Source organism: Mauremys reevesii, linkage group 2, assembly GCF_016161935.1.
Source record: "Mauremys reevesii isolate NIE-2019 linkage group 2, ASM1616193v1, whole genome shotgun sequence".
NCBI classification, from domain to species: domain Eukaryota; kingdom Metazoa; phylum Chordata; order Testudines; family Geoemydidae; genus Mauremys; species Mauremys reevesii.
The window spans coordinates 221,437,412-221,449,824 of NC_052624.1; the positions used below are offsets into that span (position 1 = coordinate 221,437,412).

The following is a 12,413-nucleotide window of genomic DNA, read 5'->3' on the forward strand; positions in this document are numbered from 1 at the left end:
TTAGGCCTCAACTGAAGTATTGTGTCCAGTTCTGGGAGCCACATTTCAGGAAAGATGTGGACAAATTGGAGAAAGGCCAAAGAGCAACAAAAATTATTAAAGGTCTAGAAAACATGACCTATGAAGGAAGATTGAAAAAACTGGGTTTGTTTAGTCTAGAGAAGAGAAAACAGAGGGGATGCAAGTTTTCAAGAACACCTCTACCTTGATATAACACAACCCCATATAACACCAATTCAGATATAACACGGTAAAGCAGTGCTGGGGTGGGGGGCTGCGCACTCCGGTGGATCAACGTAAATACATAAAAGGTTGTTACAAGGAGGGAGATCAATTATTGTTCTTAACCTCTGAGGCTAGGACAAGAAGCAATGGGCTTAAATTGCAAGGGAGGTTTAGACTGGACATTAGGAAAAACTTCCTGTCAAGAGTGGTTAAAGGCACTGGAATAAATTGCCTAGGGAGGTTGTGGAATCTCTATCATTGGGGATTTTTAAGAGCAGGTTTTAAAACCTGTTAGGGATGCTCTAGATAATACTTAGTCCTGCCTCAGGTGCAGGGGACTGGACTAGATGACCTCTCGCGGTCCCTTCCAGTTCCACAATTCTATAACTATAAATGTAATGACTTGTGATATAGGAGTACAACTGAATCATATAGCAGTCCTCTGTGGCTTTAAACTCTGCCAACTTATTTTTGTTTATCCTTCTGTAAAATCTGTTTATTATTATGTTTTGAAAATCTGATAAAAGGTGTTTATAAAAGTGCAAAGAATCATTAAAAAGCCATTCACCAGCTCATGTAGCAATGTTGTACAACATAACAAATTGGTGGTTTAACTTGCAGCTGGATTTGGGCTATTTATAAAATACTGAAGTATATGTAATGAGTAGCTGTTTCCACAACCACTTAGTTTAGGGATAGATAGATGAGAATACAGTGAACTATCACAGAAACCTGTAAATTGGTGTCATTTAGGAGACTCATTGTAAATGACTGAGTTAGCTGTAAGGGATGAAGTATTTCTGAATATATACTGATTGGCATAATTGGATTCTGCAGAATTTTAAATTTTTGCTTAGAGGACAACATGTAATGAACTATGATGATAGTTCATTTAGTTGGTTTATGATGCTCAAAGCACATTGTTGTCCCCCATCTCTCTGTAAGGCACTTCACTACTGGGTTGCTTGACTGCTTCACTCAGTGTTCATTATTAGTTACAGGAAAAAGAAAACATTTCTAAATACTTTTCTGACATTAGGCTGATTCGGGTATATAGTATATTTCACAGAATTAGAAATATTGTGTATCTATCAGAAAGGAATTGAAGTTTGAAGACACTAGGTGAAGCCTCATCTATTCTCCAAGCATCCTGTAGGAACAGGCATTTTTGATTTTGACTTCACAGAGCAACAGGCCCTCAAAAGTACACTAGAGTGGTGACATGAACATATCTGCAAGGAATGAAATTGTCAAGCATTTCTTTCAGTCCTTAACTGAATTATACAGGGGATTGAATCAAGTATTACAGATTTGTAAAGCTTGACTTCAGTTTTGCAATTAAAGCTTTGTCTTTACCTTTTTACTGCTCTTTGTTGTAATAACCATGAACCTAACATTGGAAATATCAGGTCCTTCCTTCTCTTGAAGATTACTGCAAGATCTTTGAAGATCCTTAAAGAATACACAAACCAAAAATTGGACCCATGCCCTTTCATTGCTTTATATACAAAGTGGGGAGGGTCCTGAATTTTTTTTCCTTAACTACACTAGGAATTCAGGTTCTATCTAACTCGGAAGACTTGGGCCAGGTCTATGCTACAGACCTCTATCAGTAACTAAGTCGCTCACGGGTGTGAAAAATCCACACATCACAAGTGACGTTACACCAACCTAACCCCCATACAGACAGTGCTATGTCCATGGGAGAGCTTTCCCTTTGACATAATCCACCTGCCCAAGAGGAAGCAGCTAACTATGCAAATGGAAGCTCTCCCATCAGCATAGTATCTTCAGTAAAGCACTACAGCAGCGCAGCTGCATTGGTCCAGTTGCACCGCTGTACATGAAGACAAGCCCTAAGACTGGTGAAATATCACAAGAGTTTAAGTCAGCTGTTAAAAGCTTTTAAAACAGGCTATTTAACTTCAATGCTGAATTCACATTTGAGATTAAAGGTGTTTGTTAAATATTCAATATACTCACTGCTTCAGATAGTCTCACAATAAGTATTCCCAGGACCTCTTGGTCTTCCTTAACAGGCATGATTTTAAAAAAATAAAAGTTTAGCCTCTCTTTATACATCATAAAGGAGCAAACTTAAAGGGGATTTGAGGCTTTGCAGTTCACTGTTAAACCAGATTTTATCTGAGAAAAGTGGCTGAGTACAGCCTATAAGTTGTTTCAGGCAAATAAAAATCACTACGAAATTTTTCTTATTTTAGTTTGAAACATCACACTGCACTCCCGTCTTCAAAATACATTAAAGCAGTTATATAACAATGGTAAACAAGAAAATAATGTAACCTTCACCTCTACTCAAGACTTGACCAACCATTCCCCTCAAAATGCTTGGAGTCTTGATTGTTATGCCATTTTGTTTCGGTTCTTTATTCATGAAAGTTTCTAGTCATGATTCTAGTCAAGATTCTATTTCAGAAAACACAAAATTACAAATCAACTTTTATTAAAGTAGATGACAGGCGTTTAGGCATCAGCAATTGTAACTTCAACTTCTACACCTGGTTCAATACTGATAGAAGTGATCTGCTTAACAATCTCAGAGGGACTGTGTAAGTCAATGAGACGCTTGTGGATACGCATCTGGAAACGATCCCAGGTCTTAGAACCTTCACCACAAGGTGTTTTCCTAGTAGTGATTCGCAGAGTCTGTTAACAGAAAGTGGAATAGTAACCAATAGATGAAGACAGATTGATGCAGAGGTTTTGATTAGAATCAAAACTTTCTATAGCTCTAATGTAATTAAAATATTGCTTACAGTATTTTTTACATAGTTGTCAAAAATTAACTCTACTTATATACTGATGGCCACCCTCACCCCCTTTTCATAGCTGTCCAAGGAATCTTAAATCAAAAAGACGAATGCAAGTAGGAAGCAGGTCAAAATCCTCTTCCGTATTTCTCTTCAGCATATTCTGTATTTAACAATTTAGTCATGTTTATGCCAGCTCCTAATCCATTAACTGGTTACAGTTAAACCGGATTTAAAATATTTAATCAGATCACATTCCTTCTCAATTTTACTATTTGTAATTTCCAAATAAAATTGTGCATTATTAATCATGGTTTTCCTGACTCCTAAACCGAAAGTACCTTAGTAGGCATGCGAACAGGCCCCTTCACTTTTAGATTCTTTTCCTTGGCACCTCTGATCAAATCAGCACAGACTGTAAAAGAATACACAACTATTTAGAAAAGTTTTTTTTAATTGAACTAGATATTCCACTTCACATAAAATGTTGGCTCAGAATAGCGTAAATAACAATCATGGTAATTCAGTTTACAATTTCTCCTCATAGCCAACTATATATGGAATCAACTGCTCATCCCAGAATTAGCAAGGTCACTTGTAATTTTACTTTTTAGGCCTGTCCACAATGGCATTTAGAGTGTTAGTTTAACTAGTTAAAGACTTAAGAGTTTAATCTAACATAGTTTAAACACATTTAGCTTTGAGATCATGGACCAGGACCAGGCATAGCTATTTTAGAAGTGTTCACAACACATAGATAAAACTTTGTTTGAGAGAGTTAATAGTTAAACAGTTTGGCTAGTATGGATAAAGTAAGTGTTTAAAGCAGGTTAACATAAGTTTATTCCTTAGTTTGCTTTATGTCACTGGCAGAATAGGTCAATGGCTGTGGTAAAGAATTTTAAACACAATTGACAACTTATAGGCTAATAACTTCAGTTGGCAACTTCCCTAATTGACAAGTTATGTTTTGCAACATTTGAGACTTCAAATCATAAGCAACCCTTAAAAAAAAAAAAAGTATTACTTACCCTTCTCAAGGGACTTTACATTGCGACTTGTCAAGGTAATTCTAATTCGGTGAATTGCTACTTCCTGTTCCACAGGTGCTTTGCCACTATCTTTAAATGCCTGAAACATTAACATTATGAATATTAGAAATTACAGTCGAACCCATTTATCTCGACCTCGGTTAACTTGCCAATCATATTAAGTCGACGTTTTAGAAGTGGAACCGCCAAACTCCCTCTTTGTCTTATCGGTTTCTCATCGGTTATGTCGATTCTTTAATCTCACCGAACCCTAATATCTCAAGCACAGAAGAGCGCCGAATTTGCCACTTACCGGTAAACTACTAACTCCGGCGGCGGCCACGCGTCCCCGGCCGCCCGGCTCCCCGCGTCCCCGGCCGCCCGGCTCCCCGCGTCCCCGGCCGCCCGCGTCCCCGCGTCCCCGCTTCGCCGCCCGCCCGGCCCCGCATACCCGGTCCCCGCCCGCCCGGCCCCGCATACCCGGTCCCCGCCGCCTCCGCCCGCCCGGCCGGCCCCGGTATCTCGATCATCGGTTATCTCGACGCTTTTTGGCAAACCCCTAGGCCGGCGACATAACAGGGTTCAACTGTATAGCTAAACTGGTCAGTATTGCATGTATGCTCCTTAAAGCATTCTACCTTCACTAAAATTGAAAACAGACACAGCAACTCTTATTAGAGTCCATATAAAAAAAAGAAGATGTAGGTATGATTCTGAATGAGGGGAAATTGGAGGAAGAACAGGAAAGGGCACAAATCTAGTTTCAGAGGTGGCATTTTATACAGTTACTCTAACAATTATCCATCTTGGAAAACATCAGAAGTGCCCCACACTGGCTTGTGTCTATATGAAACAGGCCATCTAGTCATTGACATCCCTCCAAAATAAATACTTTAATCATATAGGGCAAGTCTACACTACAAAAGTAAGCTGATGCAAGTTATGTGGACATACAGTCATTGCAGTACAGGCGAGTCCCATCTTACACTGGGGTTATGTTCCGCTGTCAGCGTGTAAAGCAAAAATCGCGTATAGTCAAAATTACATTGAGTGTAATGGCAGGTGGAATCGCCAGCACTACAGGTACAGTATTAAAATTATTTTTCTTTTTTGTTTTTGCTGACTGCACAAAGCTGAATTCACGCATGTTAAATGCGCTTAAGATGAGACTTGCCTGCAATTGAATCAGTTTTACACGTATACACTATGCTCCTTGCGTCAGCTGTGCACATCCTCACCAGGAGCACTTGCACCAATATAACTGGCAGTGTGGGATGGTTTCTGAAAGGTAGCAGGTCTATGTAAACAACACACGGTCTACACTGACACTTTATCAACCTAGCTACATCAACTTAAGGGCTATGCCTCTCACAGAGGTGGAGTTATCAAGTGGACGTAGTGGGAGAGTTACATCGATGGGAGCTATATTTTAGTGTAGACACAGAGTAATCTACTTTACATTGACCTAACTCTGTAGTGTAGACCAGGTCTTAGTAGAGGGGTAGCCAACCTGTGGCTCCAGAGCCACATGCCGTTCTTCAGAGATTAACACAGAAGATTAACACACGGCTCCTTGCATAGGCGCCAACTCCGAGGCTGGAGCTACAGGTGCCAACTTTCCAATGTGCTTCAGCATGCTCACTGCTCAATCCCTGGCTTTGCCCCAGGCCCTAGCCACACTCCACCCCTTCCCCTGCCATGCCTTTGCTGCTCCTCCTCCCCTCAAGCCTCCTGCAAAACAGCTGATTGTGGATGGCAGGAGGCACAGGGATGGAAGGTTAGGTGCTGATGGGGAGCTGCTGACATGTTACTGTGGCTCTTTGGCAATACACATTGGTAAATTCTGGCTCCTCCTCAGACTGGCCACCCCTGCCTTAGTATAGTGTTGTTGTAGTGATGTCACTCCCAGGATATTAGGGGGGGGGGGGGAGGGAAGACAAGGTTTTGAGTTATACAGAGCTCTTCCTTGGGTCTGGGAAGGGTACTCAGTGTTTCAACTAAATACAAGATCAAACAGATAGCTCTGAGTACCCTTCCCAGACCTGAAGAGCTCTGCAGCATGAGGGCTTGTCTCTCTCACCAACAGAAGTTGGTCCAATAAAGATATTACCTCAATCACCTGGTCTCTTTAAGCATATAGTGACATACAAATCTGTAACAGTTTAACCATGTTTGTTTCAACAGCAGAAATTCAAAGAGAAAAATGCCTCCAGCCAGGTGATAAAAGAACAAAGGTGTGTGGTCAACAAATTATAAATGTGCATCTATCAGGAGACTGAACATTAAATTCATTTGGGAAATGACAGCTACACTAGTTTACTTGCTCTGACGTCTTGTGGTGGAAAAAGTGAATAATTTAACAATAATTAAGAAAGAATCTAATGTATAACTTCTGCAATGTGCTACTTATCAGAGGGATCAGAAAGACAATCCCTGTATTGACTGATTTAGGTCAACAATATGTAAGTATTTTATTGCTGCTATTGTATTTCTATATAACTGGCAGGCACCCTAGCTTTTGATAGTAATATATACTAGGATTTTTTTAATAAATAAAGTACTTATATTTATTTCACAAATAGCACTGTGTTGCAATCCCACTGATGACAAAGTTTAACAGCTAATGAAAGAGGTTTCTAGGGGCAGCAGAGGTACACCACATAGGACCCACCAATTTAATTAGTGCGGGCCACTTCAGTTTGACTCCTTCCCTTTTAAAGCAGGTAAAACTTCAGAGGAAAGAAAGCTGTTTTCATGATTTTCCAAGATTCCAACAAACCCTCACCCCACACACACCCCGGACTAGTAGCGTTTTGCAGGGAGGGGCTGAGCTGGTGAAGCTCAGTGTTCAGCACAGAAACAGCCTGTTTGAGGGCAGCCGTTTCCCCAGCGCGGGGGTGTCTATTGGCTAGGGTGACCAGATGGCCCGATTTTTGTCTTTTTCTTATATAGGCTCCTATTACCCCCAACCCCCATCCCGATTTTTCACATTTGCTGTCTGCTCAGCCTGCTATTGGCCAAAGCCGGCAGGAGCAGGACATGTGAGGGTTGCGGCCCAGAACTGCCCCCGAACCCCCCCAGCTGTGAAGTGCCCCGGCCTCCCCCCCACTTCCCCGTTAGCGCAGGCGGTCGCTGCCGCTGGCTCTTGCCAGCCCGGCACCTCTGTCGAGCTCAGCACCAAGTAGAGGAAGAAGGCCCCGATGTAACCAAGGATAGCGAGGCCGGGAGCCGCCGCCCCGCGGGGCTCGGGCGACAGGCAGGGAGCACGCGGCGGGTAGAGGCCTGGCAGAGCATTAGCAGCCGCGCGGCAGCGCTACGCGCCCTTCCCCGGCCCTGCTGGCACCGCCAGTACCCCACCCCCTCCCCCCGCTCACCATGGCTGCAGAGTTCTCCTGACCGACTTATTCCCGGGCGGGGCGGGGCGGCGCGGCCCAGCGAACAGCGGTGAGTCAGGAGCGGTGCGAGAAGCAGCGGCTGCGACGGAGTCACTCGCAGCAGAGACAGGGGGGCGCGCGCGCGGCGCTTATATAGAAGCGCTGCATACGGGCATCGCGTGACCTCTGACGTCAGACGGCCGCCGCGCCCCTGCCTTGTGCTGGGGTCAGGCAGGCGAGGCCGCCCGCCTGAGAGACAGACCAGTCCGCGGGGCAAGGGGAGAGCGGAGAGTGCTGCACCCTCGGGCTGGGCAGGGCCGCCGGGCTCCCTCCGCGCTGTGGTGCCCGTCTGCTGAGCGGAGCCGCAGGGCTGCCAGGGCATAATAAAGTCTGAGCCCGCGGGGGGAGTTGTACTGCCTGTGTCACAGCCCAGCGCCGCTGCCCGCGCCGGGGTTGATAGTGGTGGCCGCAGCCAAGCTCGAGCCTGTGCAGGCAGGGCTGAGTAGGTGACAAAAAGTCTGGGGTTAGCGAGGGCTCAAATCGAGAAATGCCCAGAGCCTCAGTGCCTGATTTTAAAAGGAAAATAACCTAATTTGAGCACGTGACTGTGATTAGAGTGGTCACTCACGGGGTTTTCAAAGGATTGTTAGTGCATCCTAGCCTCCGGCAGTTAATTTCTCCCAACATAAAGCAAGGATGGAAAGATACAAAAGATTGAAAAACACCTCAGGCAGTCACACTTATTTTGTTTGCTAGCGAAAAGTTGGTGATAGGAGCCACTGTCAAACTGACAGCTTTTAAATACAAAGTGGTCAACTTTTCCCAATTTTAAAAGGCCAGATCCTGCCCCCTTTGCCCAGCGTCGATATTTCAGTTTGGTGCTGCAGATGGCTGCAGCGGCAGGAGGACACCTCCCCCACCTACACACACAGTACAAGAGCAGCAAGTACCCCACTCTCAGCCTTTGTACCAATCCTCACCCGGTAGATACAGCATGGTTCCTTTAGCTTTAAATGTGTAGGCCTTTGCAAGATGGCAGTCTTAAAGTCCAGATCTTAATCTAAAAGTAGTAATTATAGCAAAAATAATTCATTAAAAAGTCTCCATAATGTAAAGTAACATTCTTTAAATGAAAGAACACTAGGCAAGTATTTCTTTGTCACAGTAATGCCTAATGCCCCAGTCGTGGATCAAGGCCCTGAGGCTAAGTGCTGTTCAAACATATAGCAAAGATGCAGATCCTGCCCCCAACAACTTATAATCATTTTATATTCCATTCTTGATTAATAGAGTTGGCTGCTGTTGGAACAATAATGCCTTGCTATACACACTAACTTGCTTTAAAGGGTGATGAACCTGTTCCTGTCTATTCATGCAAAGTATTTATATTATAGCCACTACTATAGTTTCTAGGGGTAAAAAGAAATATCAATTAGCATTGAGTTAAATCCCTGCTGGACCCTGCTCTATTTAGTCTTGGATTTATCCACTTATACTTGATTTTTTAAGTCAACTTTCCCTTTTAGTATCCTTTTGTTTCTGATATTGTAAGAAGATTTCTACAAAAACAAGAGTTCTGTGGTAAGATTGGAAGTTGGTCAGGCTGAGGCTCTGCCTGCTCTTACTCATGTACAAATACTTATTACTGAGAGTACTCCAGCTTCTGAAAACCTCACTATGGACCTTGGTGGTTTCATCTTCCTTGTTAAGTATAATCATCTCAAGTCATGAATTCTTGGATTTTTAAGGCCTGCAGAGACCAGTGTGATCATCCAGTCTGAGCTGCATAACACAGACCATAGAACTTCATAAGAACACACTTCCTTGAATTAACTCCTGCTTCAAGATCAATAGCTGTAGTTGAACTAGGGCTGCCCAACCTACAGCCTGCAGACTGTACACAGCCCACCAAAGCATTTCTTAAGGCCTGCAGCCTGCTTCAACACTATATACTAACAACTGATCCATTAGGGTTTTGTCATCACATTTACATCATTTTAGTTTACACAGGTGTGTAAAAAGACAATACTGTACATAGAAACTATCTAAATAAATACAAAACAAGCTGAACTTAAACTATAAATCAATATAGGTGACTAAATCTTACTAAAGTTTGTGGAATCTGTTTGGCTCACATAAGGCTGTGCTTAGGTTTATGTGACCCTCCTATGTAATGAGGTTGGGCACCACTGAACTAAAGCACATCTCTTAAAGAAACATTGAGTCTTGATTTTGGAGTTTCCAGTGATGGAGTATCAACAACAACATTTGCTATTTTATTCTACTGGTTAATTACACTCCCTTAAAAAATTACACATTATTTTGGGATGAATTTGTCTACCTTCAACTCAGTTTGATCTTGTTACACGTTTGTTTACTGGATTGCAGATCCCTTTATTGTCAAATTTCTGTTCCCCAGGTAGGTACTATAGATGGCTCAAATCACCCCTTTGTCTTCTCTTTGATAAGCTAAATAAATTGAGCTCCTTAAATCACTATAAGTCCTGCTTTCCAATCCTTAACCATTCTCCTGGCTCTTCCCTGAAACCTTTCTGAGATATCAACAGTTTTCTTGAATTAACACCAGAACTGAACCCAGTATGCCATTAGCAGTCACAACCCTGTCAAACACAAAAGTAATATAGCCTTCCTATTTGAAATTCCACTGCTTATACATCCCAGGCTTGCACTGGTCCTTTAGCCACAGCGTTGCAGCGGGTGCTTCTGTTCACCTGATTATCCACTATGACCCACACATCTTTTTCAGAGTGTCTGTTTCCCAGGATAGTCCTCCTCTCCTGTAAATGCAACCTATATTCTTTGTTCCTAGATGCCCTACTTGGTAAGGACCTACAATCACCCAGAATGTGATTTTGGACACTTTGTGAGATCCAGGTGCAGAAACCTCTGAAGTGCACAATGAGGAGGGAGTAGGGGAGGACAAAGAAAGGGACACAAACCATTCAGCGAGCCAGGTGTTGTTTGAAACTCAGCTGGCATCACGACAGTCTTGCTAGGTGAGCACTAATGGGCTTGATGATAACAGGGAAGGGAACTCAGTTAAGTGTAGAGATATATTGTTCATTATAAGCAATTTTTTAAAAACCTTTTTGTTGCTCCCCTCCCACCCTTCTTCTCTTTATTAAAATGGTACCCACCCCATCCATAATTTAGATAACTTGTAAAATGTTAGAAATTTAAAAAAAATAATATGGCAGTCCAAGTTACACAGCCTGCAGCATCAGATCACTGTCCTGGGGTTGGGTAGAGGTGGCATCCGCTTCTCCCTGTTAAGTTAGCCAGGGGGCTATGCAAAGTATTTTGCTCATCTCAGCTGGGGTGCTCCTTGTATCCTCTTGAACAAACTCGATGAAACTTTCATGGAGATACGTTGTAGCCCTCTCCCGAATATTCTGAAGGATGACTATCAGAGGGGAAGAAACAAGGCAGAGACATTCCCACACCATTCTGTGATGAATTTTGCAGACAACATTTCAACAGGCTAGCAGCATATGGGCCCAAGTGGCTTCGCGCTGTCCGTGGCAGCTGTGTCCTCTGGGAGTGAGATACCAGCCAAAATTACCACTGCCTATGAAAGTATTGTCCATATTCACTCCATTTTCCCATTACTGACACAGAGGGGCACCCAATGTCTAAACCTTCCATGCAACTGTCCTCCACCACTCCCACTAGTCCATTTTCACCATTGCTTGAGCTGCAAATTTATGTAACAAGGGGCTCTGAAGCTAAAATGAAAAATAGCATTTCTTATTAGAGGTCTTTTTAGGAATACTGTAAGGGAGTTTTTAGACATTTTACTTTGTTAGATTTACAGTCATAATTCTGTATCTGTTTGTTTTAATCAGCAGCCTCTGGCATGGTGGCCTTAAGAGATGCCCCTTCTACGCCTGCTGAACATTTAACCTTGATCAGCTAAAGAAAGAAGCGGATCAGGAAAGATATGTTCTGTGAGATCCTCCAGTCCTGTACAGGTGCTGATCATGAGCACAGGGATTGGAGAAGCCAAAGGTCCTAGAGCAGGGGGAAGAACCATGAATGGACAGAGTGGTTACTGAAGGAATGACAAAGGGACAGAGAGGTACTTCAGTAATTTCACCAGCACATACTATCTTTGCTCAAGCAACAAACACAGATGTTGCAGAAAATTATTGCGCCAACTACCCCAAGACTCCATACATAGCAGCTTTTCCGACTCATGGAAAACTCCATTTGCTGCTTCCTGTACCCCCAGCATCACAGATTGCAGCATGACAGGAACCCTTTCCTCTAATCACTCTGTGCTAAGGGAAAATAAGGACAGCCATGACTTAAAAACAAGTAGTACACTGTAGTGTAACATGAATGAAACATTGTAATATGTTTTTAATATGCAAATATGTTAACTGGTTTACTTTTTTTTTTTTACTAAGTTTGGGTCAGCCTCTTACAGTGCTTCTATATTTGCACTTGAGCTTTGTTTGCTGTTTATATTCACTTAGTTGTTTTTGAAATTCAAAGTATATTTTTTGTACCAAGCATAAATGCCACATTACAACATTAATAAGAGGCGTCAGTAACCCTTTACCGTACAATGACCATAGTCAAGGTCTGTGCACACAAAGGCACACTAGTTCAGAAAAGTATCTTACAATACTGCTATGGCCGACTCTTAAAATGATATTTTATATAGTCTCCTCAACCATATAACTCCATCATTGGCTCTTTTAATAGCCCTGTCTGCCTGTTCAAATTCAGCAAAGAGCCAGTCTACCTCTCCCCTCCTGGAAGCCTTTTCCCCTTTGCCTCAGAAATATTATGTAATACAGAACATGCAGCAATAATGATAGGAATGTTTGCCTCTCTGAGATCAAATCTAGCCATTAAATATCACCACTGAGCTTTAAAATCTACCAAAAGCACATTCAACAGTCATCCTGCACCTGCTGAGCTGGTATTTGAATCTTTCCTTGGGCCTGTTGAGGTGGTCAGTGTAGAATTTCAAGAGACAAAGG

General features: G+C 42.7%; 1 protein-coding gene, 1 long non-coding RNA gene and 1 other non-coding gene across 3 annotated transcripts; 1 reads left to right on the forward strand and 2 right to left on the reverse strand.

Annotated features, from left to right (window-relative positions):
• Positions 1 to 1,259: 1,259 nt before the first annotated feature.
• RPS20 (ribosomal protein S20) lies at positions 1,260 to 7,556 on the reverse strand. The gene is made up of 4 exons (XM_039526768.1): positions 7,402 to 7,556; positions 4,028 to 4,127; positions 3,338 to 3,411; positions 1,260 to 2,892 (listed from the first exon to the last, which is right to left on the reverse strand). The coding sequence occupies exons 1-4, from the start codon at positions 7,402 to 7,404 to the stop codon at positions 2,710 to 2,712; spliced, it is 360 nt and encodes a 119-aa protein (XP_039382702.1). The 5' UTR covers positions 7,405 to 7,556; the 3' UTR covers positions 1,260 to 2,709.
• Positions 3,482 to 3,546, reverse strand: LOC120399746. The gene has a single exon (XR_005595343.1). It is a non-coding gene; the product is annotated as a small nucleolar RNA U54 (small nucleolar RNA).
• Positions 7,542 to 11,798, forward strand: LOC120398959. The gene is made up of 3 exons (XR_005594847.1): positions 7,542 to 7,903; positions 10,232 to 10,418; positions 11,268 to 11,798. It is a non-coding gene; the product is annotated as an uncharacterized LOC120398959 (long non-coding RNA).
• Positions 11,799 to 12,413: the final 615 nt, after the last annotated feature.

Excerpts from the sequence above, each read along its gene's own strand:
- RPS20 (XM_039526768.1), bottom strand. Across the intron at positions 3,412-4,027 it reads TGTAAAGTCCCTTGAGAAGG|TCTGTGCTGATTTGATCAGA; the intron begins GTAAGTAATACT and ends ATTCTTTTACAG. Across the intron at positions 2,893-3,337 it reads CTGTTCGCATGCCTACTAAG|ACTCTGCGAATCACTACTAG; the intron begins GTACTTTCGGTT and ends TTCTGTTAACAG.